The sequence below is a fragment of the Triturus cristatus genome, chromosome 7 (assembly GCF_964204655.1).
Source record: "Triturus cristatus chromosome 7, aTriCri1.1, whole genome shotgun sequence".
NCBI lineage: Eukaryota > Metazoa > Chordata > Amphibia > Caudata > Salamandridae > Triturus > Triturus cristatus.
The window spans coordinates 241,279,993-241,307,261 of NC_140590.1; the positions used below are offsets into that span (position 1 = coordinate 241,279,993).

The window sequence follows — 27,269 nt, forward strand, 5'->3', positions numbered from 1 at the left end:
ACCGTGACCCGGGCAAGAGCATCCGTTGGTGTGTTATGTTGGAGGCGCAGAAGGTGGTGTACATTCAGAAATGTGCTGCGTCCCGGGATGATCCTGGATTGATCAGTGTGAACCAGTAGCTGTATGATGGAGAGCAGACGGTTCACCAGGATCCTGGCCAGGATTTTACAATCCAAGTTAAGCAGGGAGAGGGGACAACATGAGCGTAAGTCCAGTGGTTCTCTACTGGGTTTAAGTAGAACTACAATTTGAGCCTCACGGAGCGAGTCTGGCAGGTGACCCTGCTCCTTGGCTTCATAAACGACTTCAAGGAGGCGTTGGGTGGTCTGGGTAAGGAAAGTGGTGTAGTACTCAATTGGTAAGCCATCAGTGCCCGGGGTCTTGACATGAACAATTTGGGATATGGCTGTATGAACGTCCTTGAGTTGCAATGGTTCATCCAGCTCTGCCCTTTGCAAGGTGATCAGTAGGGTCAACTGCAGAGTGCCAAAGAATCCCAGCATGCGGTGCGGTGGTGGAGTGGACAAGGCAGCAAAAAGCTCTCAATAATAGTCTCGGAAGGCCCCGTTGATGTCCAACTGCGTAGTAAGCAGCACAACGCTGGCCAAGTGGATCGCACCTATGGGACTGCACTGCTGGTCCTCGCACAAGAGCTATGCTAGCTGTCTCCCTGAGTGGTCCACTGCGGCATGCTGCAGGCCCGTGCACCGCCTGTAAACATGTTTGATTAAGGTCTGCTCTGCCTTACTGCACTGCCTGTTCGGTGAGGATGCCTGTTTGGCAGACACAATATCCAGGGAGCAAAGATTGCTCTTGATGGTCAAGAGGTCTTCTAATAACCCACTACGTATCCCCCAGGAGATCGATGGGCAGTGGCCTTGTACCACCACCTTGTGGGTGTCTTACTCAACAGCACGCAAGGCTGCAGCACTGGTATTGAGTGCAAAGTATCGATCTATGCATTGGACTAGTTCTATGTGAAAAGGTGGGTCGGACAGTGCCTCCAATTTTAGACGCCAAGTAGGAATAAGGGGTTGTGAACGTTCCCATCGTAGGGTAAGCAGCAATGGGTAATGATATGATAGGGTGCATGCCAGAATCTCTGCCCGGTTCAACTGGATACCAAGTGGGGCCATGCTTAGCAGGAGATGAATTCTGGTTGTGTACGTTGTGTGGGTAGAAGGAGTACCCCTGGTCCAACGGGTGCAGGAGTCGCCATGCGTTCTGAAGTCTCATTTGGTTCAACCACTGATGAATGTCTTGACTGGCACATCTAGTAGCAGCCGTCTGTAGGGTGGGCATGTAGCGGTTGAGGGCCACGTCTGGAACGCAGTTATAGTCTTTGCCCCGAAGAGCTAGGAAGGACAGATCACCAAGGAGAGCTGGTGTTAGAGTGTCAAATTGGGAGCATATATTGCGCCATGCTAGGGCTGCACCATCCAGTTGCTGAAATGAGTAGGTTTGTAATATAAAAAAAACACATCATGAAATGCAGGTGGCCTTACAGTCTGCCAATATCTGTATCAAAGCCAATAAGACTACTTTCAAATACAGATTAACTTCTTAACATTTGGTTAACACATATATTGGGTTTTACTGTTTTGAAGCATAGGATCTGCTTAAACTACAGCTGATTTAAGATATTTACAACTAATGGATTTAAGAGAGTAGCTGCCCACTGTGTCCCTTTGTTTATGGTATGTAATGTGCAACCTCGTTATGTTGCTAGGCCCATTAAGAAGGTGGCACAGTTGGTATTTCCACCTGTCATCTTGTATATATTTGTACATTTGTGTAAGGTGTTTAATAGTGTTTGTATTAAGGTTTATTTGCTTTCCAGAATTCGGAGCTTCTAGCCCACATCATGTTCCTCAAATGTGGACATTCTACATCCTTTCTCTTTTAGCACTCTCACCGTTCACTTTCTGACAGTCCTACCTGAAGTAATCGTGAAAACAATGGCAATGCTGTCTGAATGCTGTTCAGCTGTGCTAGCCTGGCAGCTCACCTGAGTACTGGTCACCTCAGAATCCACTTTTTATCCAGCAGTTTGTTGACTCAGAAAGGGAGATGGATTTACTGAAACACCATTTGTGGTCTCGGGACCCTGGAACCTTTATCAAGATAAGCCTGAGAGGCTTTAATACCTGTTTCAATTTAAGATATGACCTGGGCTCACTGTGTGAAGGGGCTGTAAGGTAACCTGCATCAAAACATCAGGACCTGGTCTCTGCTCTTTCCCTAATGCAGCTCCTACTCTCTCTACCTACAGCATCCAACTGCCAACTATTGACTTCAGCTTGGTACCAGCTACAACATTCCAGTGATGGTGTCACATCTTCAAGTCTCAAGTCTTCAGCTGTGGGTGGCACTGGGACATTCTGCACAACAGCAGAGGCACAATTTTCATAGAGGGTCATACACAGTGGAAAACACTTTGCTACACAAGAAAAGCAGTTGCTGTGAATTCTGTTTAGACTATTTAACACTGAGTCACTAAATGGTGTTATCAATATTACTCCTGCTGAATCAGCCACTCCGGCGCAACAACTTAAATTATCATCTGTCATGGAGCTCTGAGGTGAAGATAATCCACAGTCTAACTTAGATTATGGTGACAACTTTGGTTAGCAACTGCTATCCCTATGTTGCCTATCATCTTCAGCGCCTGGATACCCTCACAGGTGACAAGCAGCGCTGTGCAAATCCAGCTTACATTTCATACTCACGTGGAATGCCTTGCAATTATTTGATTTACCCAATCTGTTAAAAATAGGCATTGTTTTAACTTTTGTGCCAGGGGCTGCTAGCAAGCCATAGCTATTAACATGCTGAACTCAGAAACAAGAAATATTATTTCTTGAAAAACTGAATGTACAGTAGCCCATCTGTGAAGCCAAAGTTTGGGTGTGTGGCTACAACAGAATGTGAAGTTATTTCCGGTGTCACTATGAATTCAATGAATGCATGTTATCCCATGTCTCCACGTCTCAGGACCGACTGTTCAGAAATTTCCAATTTATTAGCATGTATAAATGCAGAATGCCTGCCTCATAGCACATAACACATAATACCTGAATCATGGCTCCCACTATCTTCCTAGTCTCTTGATAGATTTTCTCCCCATTCCATCTTGGATTTAAGGTCTTCAGGATTCCAGCCAGGCGATTGTGTTCTCGCAGAAACATGGTATGCATAGATAGAAGACCTGTGTGTTCATTGGCACGACGATCACCTTGGAAGACATAAATAACTTTTGAGTTTCACAGACAAATATAGATGTGTGTATATATAGGAAGTATTTATCTAGTTATCATTTCAAACAGAAATGCTGCAAACATGTAACACCCATAATTTGTTGAGAAACAATGTGTTGGATATAAGGACAGATATGAGGAAGTACAGAACAACATTATTTGTCTGAGTAAACATGAACCTGTTTCCAGCAGACGTAATGGTAGCAGTGGGGTAGGTTTGGGGGCACTGTTTTTGGGGCAGCGGGAGCCATGGTCTGTTGACTACCACCATCCAACCTAGCGCAGAGAATAAGTCGTCCGTAGACCGCCACTCTCCCCACCCCCTGCTCCTACCTGCACCCGGGCGGCAAACTTAGGGACTGCCCCGGGTACTTCTAGCTACGCCTCTGAATAGCAGAATATACAAGAAAAAGACTCAAATGTGAAAAGATAGCTTTCAGTTGCATTTTCCCAATGGAGGAGACCGATTTCACAGCTATGCTGAGTGGTTGTGTGTAGTAGGGGAGTCAGAAATGAGATGATCTAATGGCACAGAAAAATGTGAGGGTCATTGGAAGGTAACTTGAAGGCAGTATGAAGGAGTTCTTTTTTTCTAAGTCATATATATATATATATACATATATATATATTACCTACTGGCGGTCGCCAGTAGGTAGTTATAGTTAGGACCCTGTTTCCATAGGAAATCCGCAACATTCTATTTGGAATAACTTTGGCGCCGGTCGACGAATCCTCGCGAAATTTTCAAAATAGGTGGGGCGCTACGCTCCGCTCCTACCCTGAAAGTCTCGGGGGGTTTCGTCAAGCAGGGGCCGAGAAAAAAGGGGGGTCCCAAAACGCGTTTTCCCCATACATTTTTCCATAGGACCTTTAGACACAGCTACAGCCCGAACGGCTGAACAGAATTACTTGAAAGTTGGCAGAGAGGTAGCCATAAGGTCAAGGAAGTGCCTTTTGCAGGTCTGGTGTAAATCTGTTCAGTATTTCCTGAGAAAATAGCATTTAAAAGCATATATATATGTGGGCGGAGCCTAACCACACATCTCATCCTGAGATCTGATTGGCTGTCAGCACTTCATCCAAGAAGTGTTGGCAGCCATCTTGGGACCAATATACATGATAGCACCTCATTAAAAAGCATTGCAGTTAATAGAAGGTTTTAAGACTTTAGTTACATTATAAATCATTTGTTGATGGTACCATACTCATTTTAGGAATTGTGGTATGTTCTAAGGTGATTTCACCATGTGAAAAAGCCTTCTGCTGGGATATCATGATTGAGAGAAAAATATTTTCTCATGCTTTTACCACAGAGGTTTGGAAGGTGATCTATAGGCTAAACTGAGAGCTTATTTTCTGTAAATTCACATTATCTTTCTCAGTCATGTGAGAATGAAGACTGACATTCTCAGTAAAACATGTACATCCAACAAGGGCAGAGACTGTCAGTTGATTCCTTTGTGTTCTACTGCAGCTTCCCAGAGTGTTCTAAAGAACTACTAGAGCGCTAACAGTCCTACTTATGATAAACGTATGGCACACCTGAAGCCATCTTGCTTGGATTAAAGTGGTAACTCTTAAAACATTTAATTTAAAAAGGAACAAAATGAGGGGGTTCATTTTTCCATAAAAAGTATGATTAGTGCTGCAGAAAGAAAAATTAGGGCACATTTTGAGTGACTTCTCAAATCCTCTTCTATTTCATTAAAAAATTCTGACATGCAGACTGAAACATGCACTTTCAATACCAGCAGCAGTTTTCCCTGGTGAGCAGTAGCTTTACTACAGTGATCTAATGAGCAAAAAGAGTGCTAACATTCTGAATTTATGGCAAATGTGTGACACATCTGAATGCCTTCTTGATGGAATCAAAGTAAAAAACTGAAAGTATTTCCTACTGAGGAGACTGCAGTAAATGAGGAAATTAGGAAACTTCATAACAAATAAGTCTCCCAAGATGGCCACCAGAGACAAAAGAGCCCAAATGTAGCCCAAATATCACCCAGATGTAGCCCAAGTATAGCCCAATGACAGAATGTCCCAGAATGTTCTTAAAAACAACTAGAGCGCTTACTGTCTTCATTATGACAAAAGTAAGGCACACCTGAAGCCATCTTGATTGGAATAAACTGGTAACACTTAAAACATTTAATTTAAAAAGAAACACAATGAGGAGGTTCATTTTGCCATAGAAATTATGATTAATGCTGAAGAAAGAAAATGAGGGCACATTTTGAGTGACTTCTCAAATCCTCTTCTATTTCATTAAAAAATTCTGACATGCAGACTGAAACATGCACTTTTAATACCAGGAGCAGACTTCCATGGTGCAGTAGTTTTACTACAGTGATCTAATGAGCAACTAGAGTGCTAACATTCAGAATTTATGGCAAATGTGTGACATATCTGAATACCTTCATGATGGAATCAAAGTAAAAAACTGAAAGCATTTCCTACTGAGGAGACTGCAGTACATGAGGAAATTAGGAAACTTCATAACAAATAAATCTCCCAAGATGGCCACCGGAGACAAAAGAGCCCAAATGTAGCCCAAAATCACCCAGATGTAGCCCAAATATAGCCCAATGACAGAAGTGTGCAAAACACTTATTATTTTGTGTTTTTGCAGTGTTATATAGTGCAGACTTGTCAGGTATTGGAGTGCTTTACATGAGCATTGGTTACATCACACAAGAACAAATTCATTTTGGTTGTAGACATGGGGAGACTAAGTGATTTGACCAGAATCACAGAATGTCGAGCTGAAGCAGAAACTTCAACCTGGTTCCCCAGTTGCAAAGTCTGCAGTTCTGGAAGTAACACCACATCCTCTCCCCTAAGTGCAACATTTAATCAAGTGGTCAACTGGATAAAAAAACATAAAGATAACAAATAATTTAAAAGTGCTTTGTCGCTATTTGAAAACTCAGAAAATATGTCCTTATTTTAGTCTTTTAGAGCACTAACCATAATTTTGATGCCAATAAGACCCTCTCATATATGTAATTTCTAAAGGAAATGCTCTAGGTATTACAGTTTTGATTACATCAAGATGATGTCAGGTGTTCCACACTTTTGTAATAAATATAGAATGTTAGCAATCTAGTTGTTCATTAGGATACTGTTGAGAGGCAGAGGCCAGGGGCACGGACTCTGAAAATTGAAGGCAGGTAGGAGGGTGCAAAGGCAACAATTTAACCACACTGAGCAGGCAGGAAGGGCCGTGGAAGCACAACAGACTATGGAGGGCAGTGGAAAGGGGGGCAGGGGCAACAAACCAACAATACAGGACTTGCAAGAGAGGCTGTTGGAGGGAAGATCTATTACGGGTCAAGGAAGCTAGGGGCGGTCCCCAGATCCCCGGGAGCCACCACAGAACTGAGCAGGAGAGTGAGTCAGGGACAAAAGGGGCACCTTAATTTGAGCCGGGGTGCCTAGGAACGCTTGCTCCAAAAATGAAGAAAACAGACATATGAGACATGGAATTGGAGGCAGAATACAATGGCAGTTTAATGAGAAGATGCAACTTCAAAGAAACCGCAGAATAGAGACATAAAGTACAAAATACAGAATCCAGATAATCATACAGCTGTCATAATATTCTCTGTATCTCAATTAATGTACTGACAGAGAGAGAGAGAAAACACATCTATAAATGCATCATGAGAAACAAGTTACACCAAGGAAAATGTTACCTAGGAACACTCACGTTTACTCTTAGAGCAAGCATTCCTGCAATTACAATACAAAATCTTTTAAATGCAAAAGTAAAGAGAACAATGGTTAAACATAACATGACATTTCATATAGGTAAAATAGAATAAGATACTTCAAGCAAAGCAGAGCAAGACATTTTAAGCAAAGGAAGACAAGAGCTCCCAGCTCTTGGGGAAAACCTGCACTGCCTGTTAACCTACATACAGACGGCGAGGTAGTCCGTCGATATCTGTGGGTGCTCCCTTTTTATATCATTTTGTGGGCTCCTTTGCACGCTACATCTACCTACGTATGCTACCCAAAAGCTTCGTCTGCAGATTTTACCAGACATTTCGTCATTTACCCACTTAATGCTGACAATGGACTGGGTGAAAAGGTCAGTCTCTCAGGCCAATCGCTTATCGTAAGTTCCATAGAGCAAGCAGAAAATAATGGGTATTGTACGGGAATTCAATATATTCATGTATAAAATCTCCTCAGTTCTCCTAACTTGACGCTCTGCGGTTGCCACTTCCTTAAAAGCGGGAAACCTGCCCAGGAAGCAAGTACCAGTCCAGGATGCAGCCTACTGTATGTCGACAGCTTCAGGGGGATGTTAAAATTTGATACCAAGCACGGAGCACTCGGGTAGGGTGGGGGCTACTAGTTTGGATCAGAAGGCCTCGCAGACCTGCCTTCAGACTGCTATACACTAAAATTGCAGAGCTATGGTCAATTTAACAAAGAGGCCTATATATTGAACAGAAGGGCCTACACAGGGGTTTTATGCTGGCTGAGTGGTAAGGATGTCTCAGGATAATTATATAGCAACACAGGACCCGCTGGTCAATTTAATACGGCCTACAAATGCAGCTGGCAGGGCAAGGACAAGGGTCTCATACTTCAGGTGTGGACAGAACGGGCCAGGGGCCCCCTGTGATACAAAATCTACCCTCCTTCAAGGCTGTGGCAATGTAATAGACCATTGTGGGCAGAAGGAAGAGGCAATGGTAGTACAACCATACATGTCAACAGACCCGATTCAGCCAGGAAACGTCCAATGTTTTTAAGGTCAAATGGGCTTTATTTGATCTGTCTCCTGCCTACAATATCCTCTTTTTCAATGTAACTCAAAGGGGAAAATCAATACCCCAGTTTTTTTTCAAAATCTCCCTCTTACCAAGTTCAAAATGTTCGCAAGTATGGTACATTGGATCATGGAAGGAAATGGGATAGGGACATGGACTTGGATAACAGAGGACAGGAGGGACATGGAGAGGTGCACCAAACTGACCCTGCAGGGCAGGCATCAGGGTTTGCCGCAGCACAATACACCACACAGGGCATGCAGGACGGGAGTGCAGCACAACAATCCATAGAAAGCAAGAGGGAGGGGACAGGACCAATGAACATGGACAACAGAGAACAGAGGGGCAAGAGGCAATGGTAGCTAGCTGACCATAATGGACAGACAGGAGAGAAAGCTGCAGTATAACAGACCATAAAGGGCAGGAGGGACGGATCAGGGGCATTACAATGGAACAGACAAGCCAGGAGGGAGGGAGTATGGCTGGGGGCAAGGGGGCAGGGCAGGAGCAGCAAGATAGCCATGGAGGTCAGGCAGGATGGGCACTAGAAGCAAGACACACCATGAAGAGCAACAGTGAGACTGTGATGGCATACACACAGACCATGGAGGGAAGGTGGGAGGGGGTCAGGGGCAGCTAACTGACCACACAGGGAAGGTGGGAGGGGCCATGGCAGCACAGAAGACCATGCATGGCAAGTGGGAGGGTTAGTGGCAGCACAATGGCTATGATGGGCAAGAAGGAGGGTGGAGGGGCATGCACAAAGGACGATGGAGGATAGAAGGAAGGGTCAGGACCTGTGTACTGACAAGAAAGTTCAGGGGAAGGGACCTCACAACAGACCACACGGGGCAGGCAGGAGGAGCAGTTGCAGCACAACAGACCAGGGAGGGCAGAAGGGTGTGGCAGTACAATGGACCATGTAGGACAGGAGGAAGAGGATAGGGGCATGGCATGTGGACAGGCAGGGTGGAGGTGGCAGGGACAGGTTACAGTCATCTGACAATGCTAGGCAGGTGGGAGGGGAGTGGCAGCTCAACAGAACACTCAGAGTAGATAGGAGTGGCAGGTCAATGGGACATGGTGGGCAAAAAGGATGGAGCAGGGGCATGCACAAAGACATCGGAGGGCAGGGGGAAGGAGAATAGGGGCAGCAAGCTAAGCACAGAGTTTAAGCAGGAGGTCAATGATGGGGCATAGAATTGGGCAATGGAGGGCAGGAGGAGTGGACTGGTACATCATACTAAATTGAGGGCAGTGGCAGCACATCAGACCATGCATGGCAGGAGGGAGGAGGCTAGTCCATGGATTCACACAACAGAGGATAGGGAGGAAGGGGATGGGGCAGCAAGCTAACTGTTCAGAGAAGGCGGGTATTAGGAACTTTATTGTTTTTAAAACATTGTGTCTGTGCGAACTACTTAAAATATGAACAAGTATGCAGCATAATCTCACTTTTGTTCAGGAAGAAGAGGACGTTTGTGACTGTGACTCCGGGCTCACTTGGCAGAAACACCCCCTGACCCTCCACCCCCTATCGCAAAATGTAATGCCCGTGAAAAGGGTAGGTGAACACAGTGTTATATAGAACATAGTCCTGAGAGCACGATTGAAAATGAAAACTAGATATAGTGTATGGTATAAACTATGCACCAAAAAGTGTGATATAAGATGAACCGGGCGTGAAATATAATATGCAATACATTGTGCGCAATGACAGATTCATTGGAGAGCGCGAGATAGCACAGGCACTAGCGCGTGCTATGCGATATGCGCCTTGGAGTGTAATATGCACAGGGCAGTGTTGTGTAACCTAACTAGTCTCTAAAGTTGTAATATAAAATATGTGCTGGGGAGTGTAACGTTGCATATGCACTGTGACAAAGATATGGATCCCAGATTGTAATATGTATGGCATAGCACTGTGCGTTATAACATAGGCATCGAGAAAGGCACGTTAGATGGGGCAATATAACCCGTGCGAAGACAAGTGTGGCATGACATATTCACGGGGTGGTGTTACAGTGCACATGGGCTAGAGAGTGTCATAGCATATGCACTAGCTAGTGGAATACAACACAGAGGTGTGTGGCACTCGGCAGGCAATGGTGGGTGTAACACAGCATTGGGCTCTGTCAGGAGCACGCTGTGACTCTCAAGTGATGTTCGTCCCCTTTCCAGAGAGTAAAATAAAAAGTATTACACATCCGGCAGTGGATGTGTGTTTTATTAACCGTGAGGGGGGTTTCTTGCATAGTTTTGGTCGAATTTTTGTCGAATCCCCTTTGAATGGCTTGGTGTGCATGTGTATTAAATGTGCCCGTCAATAGCTACCCATGTTTGTATAAATAAACGACAAGGGTGTCTACCAGGATTAGGCACGGTAGGGCATCAGACATGTCAGAGCTTCACTAGTGGTGTAAATACATTCCACGTGGATTCATTGCACGCATAGTCGCCTTTTAATGAATATCACGCAAATCGTCATGGTGATAGGTACGTACGGTTTGTCCAGCATGTCCTAGGTGTGTCTATAAATATATATTTTTTAAAAATAATAAAAAACAGTGGCCGGCCCTGGGGATTGGGGTCAAAAAAATATAATTAGGAGACTGGGCCTGGGGGATGGGGTCATCAGGGCCAATAAATTAGAATAAGAAGGGGAACCAAACAGCCCCCCTTCTTAAAAAACTAAAATAAATAAAAGACTGGCATCGTGCCGGAGGCCATGCCCCCTCCGTGCAGCACTCTGCAAACGCGCCCCCAACAGGCATCTCCAGTATGCGCCAGGGAGCTGCGCTGCAGCCAGGTGTTCTGAGGCCAAGCCCCTTTTTACACCTCTCTGCAACGCAGCTCTGTGGCGCTTACTGGAGGTACCTAGTGGTCTAGTTTGACCCTTGGGACCCTTAGGATTCAGGGGGACTTAATCTCTCAACTTAGAACAGCCACAGGGCGCGTTTACACAGTGGTGAAGGGAGGGGACGGGGCCTGAGGTGACGTGTGCAAACACGCACTATGACACGTTTTAAATTGGGGATATAATTTCCCTTCAATACTGAGGGCCCCTGGGGGCTAACTAGCCCACCAAGTGCTTCCAGTAAGCGCCACTGAGCTGCATTGCAGAGAGGTGGTCCAGGCCGTGCCACTTTTTACACCTCTCTGCAACGCAGCTCTGTGGCACTTACTGGAGGTACCTAGTGGGCTAGTTGGACCCTAGGGACCCTCAGGATTCAAATGAACTTAATCTCCCAACTAAAAATGGACACAGGGCGTGTTTACACAGTGGTGAAGGGAGGGGACGGGGCCTGAGTTAACGTGTGCAAAAACGCCCTGTGGCCTGTTTTAAGAGGTAGTTTTAATCCCCATGCCCTATTATACACTAGGGGCTTACAGAGGAGGTCATGCTAATCACAGGGGGACCCCAACGCAAAATGTTCCCTAGTGTATGTAGGTGTTTTCACTGTATTCTAAGTGTCTTTTAACATAGCACTGGCTCTAGGACTGGTTAGTCAGACTCAGTTACCACCAGTATCCGTCTGAAAAAGTTGAGGGTACAGGATGATTTTGCAACAAGGCTTCTTTCTGCTCTTCTTTTTGTTCTTTCTGCACGTTATCCTTCTTCCTGCACTTATCTTCGTATTTGAGGACTTCTGTTGCTTCTTTCTGCACTTCTTTTGTTTCTTTCTGTGCATTTTTTCTTCTTTCTTCACATGTCCTATCTCTGTAGGCATAGTTAGAAATTAGCATTTAAAAAACCTTTGAAATTCACAGAAAAAACCATAGGTTTCAGGCACGTTATAGTTAGGAATTAGCATTTAAAAAACCTCAGAAATTCACTGAAAAAACAATAGGTTTCAGGGGTGTTATAGTTAGCTGGACTTTTCACTTGTACAAAACCATTGAAATTCCCCCGTTATAGTTAGTTCAGCTAACTATAACTCGCGCGCCCGCAATGCACTGCTGATGACGTCACATATTACATCACTCATGACATGGTCAGTGACATCACTCATGACATCACTGATGACATCTCAAATGACATCACTGATGACATCACTGATGACATCACTGATGACATCATCCTTGTGATAGAGTGGCAGACCTCCTCTCACCCTAATATAACCTTTGATACACACATTCAAAAATAGAGACTAAAATTTTCAAAACAATGGACATACCAATACCAGTTACAACAACCTCTTCAGTAATTCTAAGATCCACATACACATCCACTCATTCACCAACAGTCCTATACAGTCACTCATACATGTACTCACTCATCATATGTACTCATACACCTATACATCCTGTTACACAATGCCACTCATCCATAGAGTTACTCACACACATAGTCACTCATGCTAATAAAGAATCAAACATACATTTACTTGCATATACAGTTATACACACACCACCATACTTACTTCTACGGAAACTTACACATACTTAGTCTTTTAAACAATCACTTATAGAAACACATACTTATTCATACAGGAACTCTTTCAATCTCTCACTCTCACATATACTCACATATATACACCAATAGTCACATATACTAGTTTAAAACATATGTAGTTACTCATAAAGACACTATTGAGACAGTCATTCACTCACTAACACACCCATACACACACTCATCCACCCATACAGTCCTGCACACATGCTGTGTTCAACACATACAAACAGTGAGTCACTCATTCATGCACCTATGCACTACGTAATACCCCCCACCGAACCATGCAGACACTCAGACTGATACTCAAAAAACCAACTAATAACCTATATAGACACCCATGTAGCTACTCACCAACCCATGCAGCCACTTATACACAAAGTGAGAGACTGATACAGATATTTACATATTTAAACATTACTCACTAAGCCATGTATTCACTATGATACACTTAATCAGTCAGTTACACAATCAATTTTTCAAAAACAAATCATCCATTTAGACACTTATATACCCATTTATTCTTCCATCGACCTTGAGATATACATATATAAAACATATTTAATTTTCAGAAAAACACACATTCACTGGATGATGTCATCAGTGATGTCATCAGTGATGTCATTTGAGATGTCATCAGTGATGTCATGAGTGATGTCACTGACCATGTCATGAGTGATGTAATATGTGACGTCATCAGCAGTGCATTGCGGGCGCGCGAGTTATAGTTAGCTGAACTAACTATAACGGGGGAATTTCAATGGTTTTGTACAAGTGAAAAGTCCAGCTAACTATAACACCCCTGAAACCTATGGTTTTTTCAGTGAATATATATATATATACACACAGCACTACATCGTAAGGGGTGAGCACATGATCAGGAGCTCTGTGGGCTCCCACCAATAGGAGGGATGCAGGACTGTTTAAAACATGGGTGGGGCAGCATCCTGGCTTAACTGCGGCACCTGAGGAAGGCAAACATAGCCGAAATGCATCGTGCCTGACAGCTGTTTTAATAAACGGCTTCCAACTAAATTTTCCCCCTGTGGCCTCTTTTCCTGTCAGCAATGGAGGAGTTTTGGTGTATATATATATTCACTGAAAAAACCATAGGTTTCACACACGTTATAGTTAGGAATTAGCATTTAAAAAACCTTGCAAATTCACTTAAAAAACCATAGGTTTCACACATTTTATAGTTAGCTGGACATTTCACTCCTGAAAAACCATTGAAATTCCCCCGTTATAGTTAGTGCAGGCAACTATAACTCACGCGACCGCAATCCTCTGCTGATGACGTCAGATATTACATCACTGTATTTAGACACTTATTTACCCATGTCTTCTTCCATTAATTTTTAGCTATACATATATTACAAATATTTTTTTTTCAGAAAGACACATATGTCATCAGTGATGTAATATCTGACGTCATCAGCAGAGGATTGCGGACGCGTGAGTTATAGTTGCCTGCACTAACTATAACGGGGGAATTTCAATGGTTTTTCACGAGTGAAATGTCCAGCTAACGATAACATGTGTGAAACCTACGGTTTTTTAAGTGAATTTGCAAGGTTTTTTAAATGCTAATTCCTAACTATAACGTGTGTGAAACCTATGGTTTTTTCAGTGAATTTGTACGGTTTTTTAAATGCTAAGTTATGTATTTTTATTATTTTTTTTTAAGTTTTTTCACCGTGCGCGTACCGTACGCGCGCGGTGCGCTTCACGCACCGTGCGCCCACGATGCGTTGTTCGTGCCGTGCGCATACGGCGCGCGCACCCCGCGATTTTTAAAAAAATTTTATTTATTTTTTTTCCCCTGGGGGTCCTTCAGTGACCCCCTGACAAAGCCTAGGGGGTCAGGACCTGTCCATCCTGCCCCCTTCTCACGTTTTCCCCCTTTGTTTTTCATTGCCTCAGACTGCAAGAGACAAAATGGCGGCCAACACTTCCTGATTTCGACCGATTCGAATGTTTACTGACATCTAACAACCAATCAGAATTGCGCTCGCGCACGTCACCGTGCGCGTACGGTAGGCTTACCGTACGCGCACGGTGCGCGCTTATAGATATATATATGCTTTTAACTGCAATTCTCTCAGGAACTAATGAACAGATTTACACCAGACCTGCAAAAGGCACATCCCTGAACTGAGGACTACCTCTCTGCCAAATTTCAAGTAATTCTGTTCAGCCGTTCGGGCTGTAGCTTGGACTAAAGGTCCTATGGAAAAATGCATGGGGAAAATGCATTTTGGGACCCCCCCTTTTTCTCAGCCCCCGCTTGACGAATCCCCCCGAGACTTTCAGGGAAGGAGCGGAGCGGAGCGCCCCACCTATTTTGAAAATTTCGCGAGGATTCGTCAATCGGCGCCAAAGATATTCCAAATAGAATGTTGCGGATTTCCTATGGAAACACGGTCCTAACTATAACTATCTACTGGCGACCGCCAGTAGATAATATATATATATATATATATATATATATATATATATATATATATATATATATATATATATATATATATATATATATATATATATATATTTTTTTAAATAAAGCTTATAAATTTTTGCCTATATTTTACCATAGGGAGATTTCTGTCCCAATGGTGGAGATCTCTAGATACGAGTGAAAAGCTACTAGTAGTAATTTTATGCTGCTAAATTAGATGTTTCACCCCCTGGTTTCAGGCAGCGGAGACAGGTGCTACTATACTTGTGTATCCACACTTTTGGGCTATTCGCTATATCCGAGTGTAGATTTGCACCGAGCGGCAAGAATACATTTATTCTTGGCTAAATCTATATATGTACATTTGCCTTAGTGAATAGGAGCCAAAGCATGTACAGACCACACTACAGGTCATTAAGCATGAGGCACATATTGGTGAGTAATGTGAAAAACTAATGTTGTTAAACTGTCTGTTAAATACCTAACTTGTGTTTACCTGAAGGCCACAAAACACAGGGAGCAACTTTAAAAAAGCAAAATAACGCTGACTCCCAGCACACAGCTACCAGAAATAAAAGATACAATGAAAGTGACACACACTGGACCTTGTCCTCATTTATAAAATGAGCTATCAAAACACGTATTGGCTCAGGGCCAATTTTCTTTTCACACTTCAGCTCTCCAGGGAGGAAATAGACTGACTAATTCAGAGCCTGCCGACTCACTCTGACCCCACCGGGTAGCCTGCCAACCTGGCAGGTCAGTGGAGGCTATCGGCCTCTGCTCCCTTGGAGGACTGATAGCCATTTTGGAATATCCCCATCTACTTGGTGGGGATCTCTGAAGCCTTCACTACAAACACCAAAGCAGTTGCAGTAGTAAAGGCTCTGAACTTTGTCAAGTGGTTGCTGTATTTGTTGCTCCTGATTGGCAACATTTTTTGGTTTTCAGAAACAAACGCCCAAGGCATTGCTGAAAAACTGAAACAACTAATGGCACTGATGTGCATGAAGGCTTCTCCCTATGCATGCTGGTATCAAGCAGGGAAATCTATTGATGGTTGCATGGCCTACATATATGGCAGCATAAGCATCAATATGATCTCATGCCCAGTGGCAGATAGGTGGATGATCCAAGTTTTCTGACAGAAGATCCAGCTGATTCTCTGCTTGTGGAAAATCAGTGGTTGCCCACCTCTAAATGAGATGGAGAAGCAGCGAATATGGTAAGAAGCACAACTCTAAATGACTCTCCAGATTCTAGTGACAAAGCAGACTGAGATTTCAGTCTTTGAATACATTCTATAAAGGTGAGTAAGGCAGTGGCGTAACGAAACTTGAAGGGGCCCCCCTGTAAAGTAAGTGCAGCCACCCCAACATTCTCCAGATCCAGTCTGAAGCTCTTAGGACAGGGGCCTGCCAGTTCAGAAGGGGTAGCAGTGCGGGGGCTGTGGGGACCTTTGTTCCACCACTGGAGTAAGGGTGAAGTTAAGAGGTCCTTGAGCACAGTCCGAATCAAACTACAACTATGCATTAATTCCAGAGGCACTACTGTGAGCCATGTACCTAAAGATATTGACTTGAGAGACTCATAAAAAAAACTTGAAATTGGAGGGTTGTTAGATCTGGGGGTCTCTAGTTGGCAGAGGTAGGTACCACTGTCCAAATAGGGACCCTTGCTTCTAGTCAGGGTAAGGGGATACACTCTTTAGATAACCCCTGCTCACCCCCTTGGTAGCTTGGCACGAGCAGACCGGCTTATCAAACGCAATGTGTAAAGTATTGTATCAACACTCACAGTAACACAGTGAAAACACCACAAATAGACTCCACACCAGTGTAGAAAAATAAAAGTATTTAATCTAAACTAAACAAGATCAAAACGACAAAAATCCAACATACACATTTCAGGAATATGATTTTCGAAGAGTTCTAGGATTTGCGTCAAAGATAATCCACAGTTGCGTCACTTTTAACCCAAAGTACCTGGTGAGGCAACAAAAGTGCCAAGCGGCAACTGAAGCTTCGAAAAACAAGCAATGCGTCACTCCTGAGACCCGGGGAGGCAAAGCGACAGCCCCGCTGCACGCAGCGGACGTGTTGCGATGAATCCGGTCTGTATGGGGAGGGAGGCGATACCTTGTGTGTATTCCGGCACGCAGGTTTCTCCGGTCGGATGCGCCTCACACAGGTACGATGCGACGATCTTCGGGGAGGCGACGATCTCTGGTGCGGCGACGATGCGCGGTGCAGCGTTGATCTTCTCCTCTCGCGGCCCGCAATGTGTCAGTTCCGAGACTCCAGTGAGGCTGCTATGTTTGGTCCTCCACTACCGTAGAGGATCTGGTCGACAAGGGCTGTGAGGCTGTAATGCGGATTCTGGCATCGTATTCAAATCTGCAGTCTACGGGAGCTACAAGGACCCACACCACAGTTGCGATGCACACTCTGTGCGATGCGTCAGTTATGATAGCTGCAGTAGCAATGCAGTTCTTTTAGACAGCTCCAAATCATGCAGCATGATCCATAGAGGCTGTAAAAGCACATAATCCCACTTCCAAGGACCCAGGACTGGGCTGGCGCTACTGGGCAGGGTAGACTCAGAGGTGTCAAAGTCCAGATGCAAGGCTATTAGAAGCATGTTATGTTCTTGAGGCATCAGATCAGGAGGTCAACCAAATAGCCCTTGGTCTAACTCTGAGTTCCAGGTTCAAGAGATGCAGGTCCAAGTCTTTTTCACCCAGGCAAGAAGGCAGCAGGCGGCACAGCAAAGCAGGAGTCTAGCACAGTTGCAGTCATTCAGCAGCACAGCAGTCCTTCTACTTGCCTTGGTATCCACTATTCCAGAAGTGTACTGAAGAGATGGTGTCTTGGGTCTTTTTATACACTGATGCTCTGGTTCTGGAAGGAGATAGAATCTTCTAGACAGTGGCTTTGAAGTGCATGGAATTTCCTCCCTCCCCTGCCCTGGCTCCAAGCTGGATGAATTGGCAATGCAGTGTCTGAAGGCAGGACACAGCCTATTCAAGTGTAAGTGGAGGTGTACCCAGCTCCTCCCTCCCATCCTGTTAGTGATGGTCCATCTAAGCACACCTTAGCTCCCTATTGTATGTGGCTGTCTATGAGGAATACAAAAAGCCCAACTGTTACCCATACCCAGTCATGTGACCCAGAGACAGGCTACGGGTACCAAAAGGCTAAGGTAAGAAAATGTACATTCTAACAGTGGCATTTTCAGAATTGTTATTTAAAATCTTACTTCACCATAAGTTAGTATTTTAAATTAGGATTCCAGAGACCCCAAACATGAACTGATCATCCCTTCCCATTTGGAAATTGCACTTAGAAAATGTAATAAGGCAACTCCGATTGTTATCCTATGGGAGAGATAGGTCCTGCTGTAGTGAATAACTAGTTTTTCCCTACCAGAACATGTAAAACTTAAAAGTATATGTCCAACTTTTTAATACTGCATCAAAATTCCAATCCAAGCACACAAAAAGTCTCATTATCTACTTTTAATCCAGAGAATTCAGTCCTGGTCAATCAGTATCGAATTCCTTTACAGCAAATTCAGATTCCTTACAACAGTTCAACGTTCACGTAATCGGCATATGTTTTTTCAGTTTTGTAACTTGATACAATCTTAAGTTTTGTTACTTGATACAGCCAACACGTGTTTCGTCGGTAGTACATCATACCACGCCTTCTTCAGGGCTGTAAATTATGAACACATAATATCAAATTCCTTCCGCATTCTTGATTCACTAAGAATATGTAAAGCTCAGCCTAAGAACCTAAAACAGCTGAAGAGATGCCTATGTAACATCAACCCGCAAGATCTGACTGCTCTCTGCGAGAACACCCTGCCCCCCCACCGACCCTGTCTGATGTTCACAACCTTACGGCCCACTATAACCACGCAATGCTGAATGTAGTAGACTCGATTGCACTATCACAGCTCAAAAGAATGTCCTCTAAACGCTCCAAACCTTGGTTTACGGACAGTCTTAACTCCGAAAGAAGAAACTTAAGACTGGCTGAAAGGCAATGGCGGTCATATCCCTCCCTTGAGAATCTCTACCACCTGAGATCCCTGAGAAGCATATAAAATAAATGCATCTGAGGCTCGAAGGCCACCTTTTTCAGAACTCAACTTGATCAAGCAAAAAAGGGTCCAAACAATTGTTCGAACTCATCAAGTCCCAAGCTAATATTCACCCGAACCCCGCATTTCATGGTCAAGTGGCACTGCCTAATTGTGAAGAATTTGCAGACTTCTCCATTGCTAAGTCTAGTAAGATTGAAGCTGAATTATGATCTGCCCTTGTCCACCTGTCGATCATTCCACGGACCTTCCCACCACTAGGTATTGCTATCTCTGAACATGTGCAATCGGTCCCCCCTAAAACAATGCTTTCTGAAGTCTGTTCCAAACCCGAGATGAGTGCGCTATACGCAAAACATTATCAACTCTGAAACCCTCCAATCATTACAATGACCCTCTACCATCGAACCTCTTCCCGGAAGTTAGTTTCTCCTTATTAACATTGTGGACTAAGATCGTCAATGCGTCACTTCAGCAAGGGGATATTCCAGATTGCCTAAAATCGGGGCAGGTCACGCCAATTCTCAAGAAACCAACAGCGGATCCTACGGACCTGCCCAATCTCCAACATTCCCACCCTGGCAATGCTCCTGGAGAAGTGTGTGCTTGCCCAACTCTGCAACCACATCGGCCATTTCAAATTCCTGGATTAATGCTAATCTGGTTTCCGCCCAGGCCATAGCACAGAGTCGGCACTAACGCACATTGTCGATGATGTGCTAAGAATGATGGACCACAATGAGTCGTTCCTACTGATCCTTCTTGACCTCTCGTCAGCATTTGATACTGTCAAACACAACAACCTAATTCACCTCCTGAAACACAGGATGGGGTTGTCTGGGCCGGTGCTTAACTGGCTCTCTTCGCTCCTCCAGACTCGATCTCAAAGCTTCAAGACTAACCAATCCTTGTCCCGGCCTACACCAGTTTTGCGGGGGTACCACAAGGTTCTGCACTCTCTCCCACGCTCTTTAACTTATTCTTGGAGCCTCGAACAGAAATTCTGAAATCATCCATCATTCACTATCACATGTATGTGGATGACACCCAACTTTATTTGAAGATCGACTCCCCTGAGGACATTCAGTCCCTCAATTCAGTCTTGTTGGACACACAAAGTTGGCTGACACGGAACCACCTGAAGATAAATGCCCTAAAAACAGAATTCCTCTTAATCTCACCCCACAAGCAATCCCCGGTCATGGAGGCAATGGCTAAATCAGCTTACTGCTCTCAACTGTAGACCTCACCTCGTGGACTCGGCATCCTCGCTTGTTATTATATTAGACAAAAATCTAAACATGCAAAAGCACATCAGCTCCCTCACTAAAGGAGCAAATTTCCAACTCAGCATCCTAAGGAAGCTCAAACCCTTTCTCCATGCTCATGATCTAAAGGTTGCAGTGCCAGCATTAGTGATCGCAAAGCTGGACTATGGCAGCGCAACACTTTGTGGCTTGCCAAGAGCAAAAATGGCTCCTCTCAGGGTGGCCCTAAACTCTGCTGCTAGGCTCTTAACGGGTTCTAAAAAATACAACCACATCTCTCCGGACCTGCTGGCCCTGAAGTGGCTCCCTTATGAAGCTCGGATACAGTTGAAAATTGCATGTATGGCACACAAAGCCATCCCCTTCAAGACCCCGCTTTACCCCGCCCAGAAACATGAGCTCTCTTGTGGTACAAGCGCCTCCAGAAGTGCCAGCACCCTCATACTCAAACCACAAAAATTCAAGAAAAAAAAGACTTACAATCGTGCCTTCTCAGGCATGGCACAGAGGATCTGGAACTCTCTTCCCCCCGAAGTCAGGTTGATCCCTTCCACTGTCCACTTCAAAATGGAAGTTAAAGGACTGTTGATGAAGAAATATTTGCCTCAGTCCGCCTTCCCCACTTGACATGTGTTCCTGAGCCACGGTTTGTAGCCCAGAGGTTTTGTTCGTGTGACCGTTAGACATTTTTAATAATCTTTTCTACATTTCGCTCTGTTGACTATGTATGTTTGCCTATACCCTTCCTTGCTGCATTATCTGTAATGTGCTCTGATACCCTCGGCGGTCATGTTCGCGCTATATAAAACTTTATTAATAAACAAATAAATACATGTTTCCGCTGAACTCATAAGTTCTATGTACCCAGTGACTATTTTTACTTGGTCTATTGGAATTAACAGGCCACTCGTAATTAGGGCGTATGTGACTGAAAGCTTGAGTTAAGTCAATCCAGGTTTGTTTGCAGCATAATCTATATGTGATTTTGCCTACTTGAGATTGGTTCAAGTAGAAATTGTCTTGCTGAGCAAACTTTACTCCTCAAATCAGTCTTCTGCTGATATCTGCTGGTATCTTTTATGTGCGGGCAAAATGTATTCAAGTCCAGTCAGTAGTCTTTATTCGGTTTCTTGCACAAAAACCATAAAAACACACACATTGAAAACACATAAGAATTTCCTCAGATAAAAACGTGCCAATTACATTGGTACCCGAGACAATTGTATAGAAAACAAGATACAAGGAGCACCAGAATCACACATAGGCAAAACCAGATAAGAAAAAATAGCTTAAATAAAAACAACTAATCTCATCCGGTGTAACCAATTAATGAACAGGTAAAATGTGCAAAACATTTTAAAGGGCATCGTGCCAAGGATAGTGTGTTAAAATACACTAATTAATCACAACTAGATCTTAGCCTGACTGCAGATTTTAAAAAGCTAAAAATATAAAAAACTGTACTGCCGTGAGCATTAATTGAAAAATTTATGTGGAGCGCACTTGCCTAAAATGAGCCTTTTTCAAATTTGGGATGATAAAGGACTTCCTATGTAGGTCATAATAGCTGCAGAACATCAAAAAATGAAGTGTGTACCGTGGAACCCTTACTGTCGCAGCCGCAGGGGGACAGACTCAGTCCCGTGCTCTGCCCCCTTGGGTGAGTGAGAAGGAGATGGAAAAGGTCAAACTGGAAACCGGTCAATAAAAATTGATCGTAAGAATTCACAAACCCTAATAGATAAAATGAAGTACACTAGGCTTCCATAACTCCTTATCTAGAAACCGACCAGCTCCTTCTTGTTGCTTGATTATGGGTTAAAAAAAAGATCTGCTCTCCCCAGATTCACAAAGCACTCCCTGATGTATTTGAGACACAGAATATGGGAGGCATGATCAAGGGCCTCACAGCCCTTTAAGGTCGATTTATTTAATGAAGTCCCCTTGCTTGTCCAGATTTTGAACCATAATGAAAGGGGGCGAAAAGCCAACATACAGTGAGATGTACTCAAGATACAGATGAAATGCATTTCAAGTAATATTTGAAATTTTGCAAAAATTACAATAATTTTGGGAAACAATATTTACACCCTCTAATCGTAAATGTGTTCACTTGGAAAATGCACCCTATGGGTGGAATAACTGTGGAAGCAAATCCAATTTGGGATGGCAAAATCCCTCTATTCTTGATTCTGTAAATTAATAGATTTTTTGTTATCATTGAACGGGAACGTCTTTCTTTAAAACATTCTAAAAATGGGGAATAGAAAAACGATAAAAGAGAGAGCAAGGAAAACAAGCACATCATTAAACATGACTGATTTTTCTTTAAAAAACCACAAGAGAATGCATAAATCAACATGCACAACGTCATGGACGAGGTGTGCCCCTTGTACACTGCTATTGTTTTTGACTTTTAATTACTGTATCCTCAAAATTATGTCTCTTTCTTAATCGCGTCTGTATTAGAAATATTAGTACTCAGTGGTTATCCTCCAAGTGATTTCCAAGTGATTCCACCTTCTTCAAGCAGAGAAAGACTGTGGGTGAACTATCAGGAAAAAATATACGCCATTCTACGCTACTCCCCTTCAATCTACGCCACTCCACACTACTCCATTCAACGCCACTTCATGTTACTCCACTCAACACAATGCCTCTGTACATCATTTTATGCCATTCCAATCTATGCCACTCCACTCTATGCCACTGTACTCCACACTCCTCTACTGTATGCCACTCCACTCCATTTTGTGCCACACCACTTTATGCCACTATACTATATGCCACTCTACACTACTCAATTCTATATTAGTCTATTCTTTGCCACTCTACCTATGCCACTCAACTCCATGCCACTCTACGCCACTCCACTCCACCTCACTCAAGCCTATACCACTCCACTCCACTCTATGCCACTCCACTCTAAGCCACTCTGTGTCACTCCACTCCGCTCCACACAATGCCCTTCTATGGCACTATGTGGCACTCCACTATACACCACTCTACTCTATGCACTCTACGCCACTCTACTCTACTCTAGGCAACTGTGCTACTCTATGCCTCCGTGCCACTCTACATTCTCCACACCATTCCACTTCACTCTACACCACTCCACTCAACACTACTCTGTGCCACTCTACACCATTCCACTCTATGCCACTCTACTCTACGCCACTCGATTCCATTCCATACCAGTATACATCTCTCTACTCTATGCCACTCTCCTCTCCTCTACATCACCTCAATCTATGCCACTTTATTCTACACAACTTTAATCAACATCACTCTACTCCACCCCACTCGCCAATTTACTTTATGCCACTCTAATCTACACAATGCCACTAATGTTCAGCCACACAGAACAGCATACACGCAGCTGTACAACATGGCTAAAAGACAGTGGCAAAGTCAATAGCTCTCATATATGGAAAACCAAGTGGCTTTGCTAATGCCTGTCATTATTTACATATATTTTCTTGATACTGAGAGTACAGATAAATCTCACACCTGCCCACAATCACCCAATAGCTCACACCCTCACATCAGCCTACAATAGATGGAAAATAGCAATGTGAGTAGTATGCTTCAGGAGCAAAGGTTTTTAAACTGAAATCTCTGTGTTTCTCTGCAGTTCTAGTTTACAGGGGGGTAGTCGTAAAGTTTAAGGCCCCCGCTACATTTGCTTCGCCTTGCTTTATCTCACAACAGATTTCTACACCAGCAAATATTGAGATCTACTTACCACCCTCACAGCATAAATGACTTTAAACAACAAGTCCTGCAACACTTCATGTCATATCAGGAGAACAGAGCGTAGCTGCTCATGAGGGTTTCCAACAGATCCGAACCCACCCCTGTCTCTAGACTACAGTCTGCGACCAAGGTTTCTAAACATGTCTATGAAGTCTCTGGGAAGTCTACCTACCAATAACCACACTAGAGACACTTGCATACAGGGGCTGACACAATTGTCGGTAAGTTTCAAGAGGTTATGACATCAATCGCCTGATTTATTATCTTGCCACGATATAGGCTGGATTTCCAAAGCCTGCTGTCTGAATGGAATAACCAATCTGCTGGCTATCAACAGTGGGACCCACTGAATGCCAAAGACAAGATACCATATGCTGTCCTTCTATGTTCCTAGGTTGTGGAATGCAGTCTCAGTGAAGATCCAGCAGATTCCATTCCTTTTCCACTTACATAAGCAACACTTTAACTCCTCGCCACTAGGCAACCAAGGACCCCCTGAAGAGTGGGCACCTCTACTCCTTTTTCCTACCTGCACTGTAAAATCATTAACGTGTGCAGTGCTGAATTGCCTTGTAGCTATATTCATACTATATAAGTTGCATGCATAAATCACAAGATCTTTATATTGGAATATCTATAACAGTAACACTTTCAATATAGCAGAAGATATATAGATGAAGCACTGAGCATATTAGTACATTTTGCAATTACAATGATAGGTCTTACCAGCAATGAAACATGGAATTGCAAAAGTGGTATTGGTGGATGCACACGGACTATTTGGGTTAGCATCAAAGGGCAGAAATGGTCTAGTTCCATCCTGAAACCTATCGTTGACAGCTAACAACCCCAGATCATTGGTCTTATTCCTTAGGCTGTCAGCTGAAGAGGCTGTGCTTCCATACACCATGCCTGCATCAATGAAGGAGGTCAAGCTATTCAGCTGTTCTCTGACCATTGTCTCAGTGGGACAAGCTGGACCAGTGCGGAACATGGGAATGCAGTTGCCCCTTCTGTTACCCATTGGATCGTTCGGTGGTATCTGAAAAACCATAATGTCGATTATTTGAGCAGTTATTGTTTCAAGAGAAAATGTTATATCAGTTAACCATATTCAATTTAGCATGACATCTAGTCAAGAATATTAATGGTAAACACACCCCGAGAGCTCACAGAGTGACCCAAAAAAGGATAAGCGGATAGTACAAATGTTACTAAATGCAAAACGGAATTTAAAATAAAGTAACATGGGGTTCCTCTGTTTGAGGGAAATCATACTGAAAGGAAGATACTATAAAAAAAAAATAACCACAATTGACTGAGGAAAGGCCCACTGAAACACATTGTGATGTATTTGATGCCTACTGATATATAAATATTTATTTTTTTCTACAGGGAAGTGAAATGCAAAAGATTGAATTTTACCTATTGGATTTCTAAAACATTTAATTCAGTTGGAGCAGCATCAGAGTGCTACCTTGAGAGCTGGAACTGTTCACTGTGATAGGCTGTCAACAAAGAGTAATCATTGTGATGCCTACTTGTGAACCTGTTCAAACCATCATCGTTTGATGTATGCTGCAAGAAATATTGAAATTTGAAATCTTGGTTGGAATCTCTTATAATAATGTTGGGTTCTTCCCTCATTCAGAAACCACACTAGACATTGGAAATCTTCACAAACTGCTCATTCAAACCTCCTTAAAAAGATGTGCCTCTGGACACCAACTCACCATGATAGGAAAGCAGTTTGCTTCTTTAGCACAGGTTGCCACACACTCCTCTTTAGATTTATGAGGGCTTGCCACGGGGCTCTCAGGAGAAAAATCGAGATCATGGTCAATCCACTGGCCCCATACCATGAATAGTTGAGATCTTTCCTGGTCTAATACCACTCTGTCATCCAGATATCGAGTAACACGGTTTGATACATCCCGGACCTACAGAAATGAAAAGCGGTGAGATGATTGGGATGAATAAGGCCCAAGACATTTGTAGCTGATATACAATAAACTCATATATGACAGAATTTCACAATTCAGCATCAACTCCTTCTTCCTGTCAGATGATTGAAAACTCTTTAGTGCTTAACATAGACATATGTTCGATGTAGCGTCAAAAGAGTTTGAAATTTGTAGGGGTGCATCATATTCACTGTTAGTTGGCACCCGCATATAACCAACTATATACTCAGGTGTGTTTTAGAAATATATTAAGGAATGTATCAAGCTATATCGATTTAACAAAGAAGTGTTAGAAATGTGAACATGTATTGTGAATGTATTCAGTAAAATGTATAATGTTTAGTTTTCGTGCAATGCAATGTATTAGGTTAACGTGTAACATGGTGAATTACTTATGTAGGTTGCTTGTTCATGTATATGAAAGTAAAAGTACTAATGCCTAGAATGTGACTTAATAGTGTGTTTAACCGAGTAGAGGCCAGAATTCACATATATCGTTGAGGAGAAAGGCCTGTTATTTTCTTATGTTAGCTGAGTGCGGTAGGCCGAAAGGATTTATTCTAGTAGAGGTTTTAGGCTGCAGTAAATTGTAAAGTTAAAAGATACATTCCATGATCTCACCGCAGGTGCAAGGACAGTTGCTTCGTTAGTAGAGAAGTTCTTTGTTCAAGAGTTGAATTATGTAGTTAAAGCCAGACATGGGAGTACTTTGGAATGTGCCAATCATAACTCCTAGTGCGGAAAGTGTCTGGGACTCAAGGCCAAGCTGATGGACAATGGAAGCTGGACAGCTCTCGATGGAAAAGTACAGAAAGATGACCTGGTCGAAGAGGTGGTCCGAAGGGCGTGTTCTATGTTTTGGGGTTTTGTATTAGGGACAGCGCCCCGTGGGTTGAGCAGAGGAGAGGTAGGCGAGGAGCTAGAAGGAGCACTTTAGATTGAGCTCTCAATAAGTGAAGACTTCTTAGGAAATTTCACTTCTGACACCTTTTTCACGATTTCTTGGGTCTCAAGGGAATGTTAAGTAGGGATGACATCTAGCATAGAGTAGGGACAGAGATGAGTTGGATTAATGATTCCTAATATTGACATTGGTTTGGTAGTTATCTACCTCATGCTTTTAGAAGTAGTGCTTTTGTTTATTTTTAGTCGAATGAGGATTCTTCGTAGAGTGGCATTTGTGTTAGTGCCTATGTACTTGTTGTGCCTTGTATTGAGGTGC

The 27,269-nt window shown here is 43.4% G+C and overlaps 1 protein-coding gene across 2 annotated transcripts in view; it reads right to left on the minus strand.

The window, feature by feature from the left end:
- LOC146809310 (eosinophil peroxidase-like) overlaps window positions 1–27,269 on the minus strand; it is a 139,664-nt gene that overhangs the window by 53,732 nt on the left and 58,663 nt on the right. For both annotated transcript variants that reach the window (XM_085616117.1, XM_085616116.1), the window contains exons 7-9: window positions 25,817–26,023; window positions 24,810–25,125; window positions 3,075–3,235 (exon numbers count right to left, since the gene is read on the minus strand). In XM_085616117.1, the coding sequence (XP_085472243.1) occupies window positions 3,075–3,235; window positions 24,810–25,125; window positions 25,817–26,023 (684 nt within the window). The remainder of the gene's footprint in view (window positions 1–3,074; window positions 3,236–24,809; window positions 25,126–25,816; window positions 26,024–27,269) is intronic.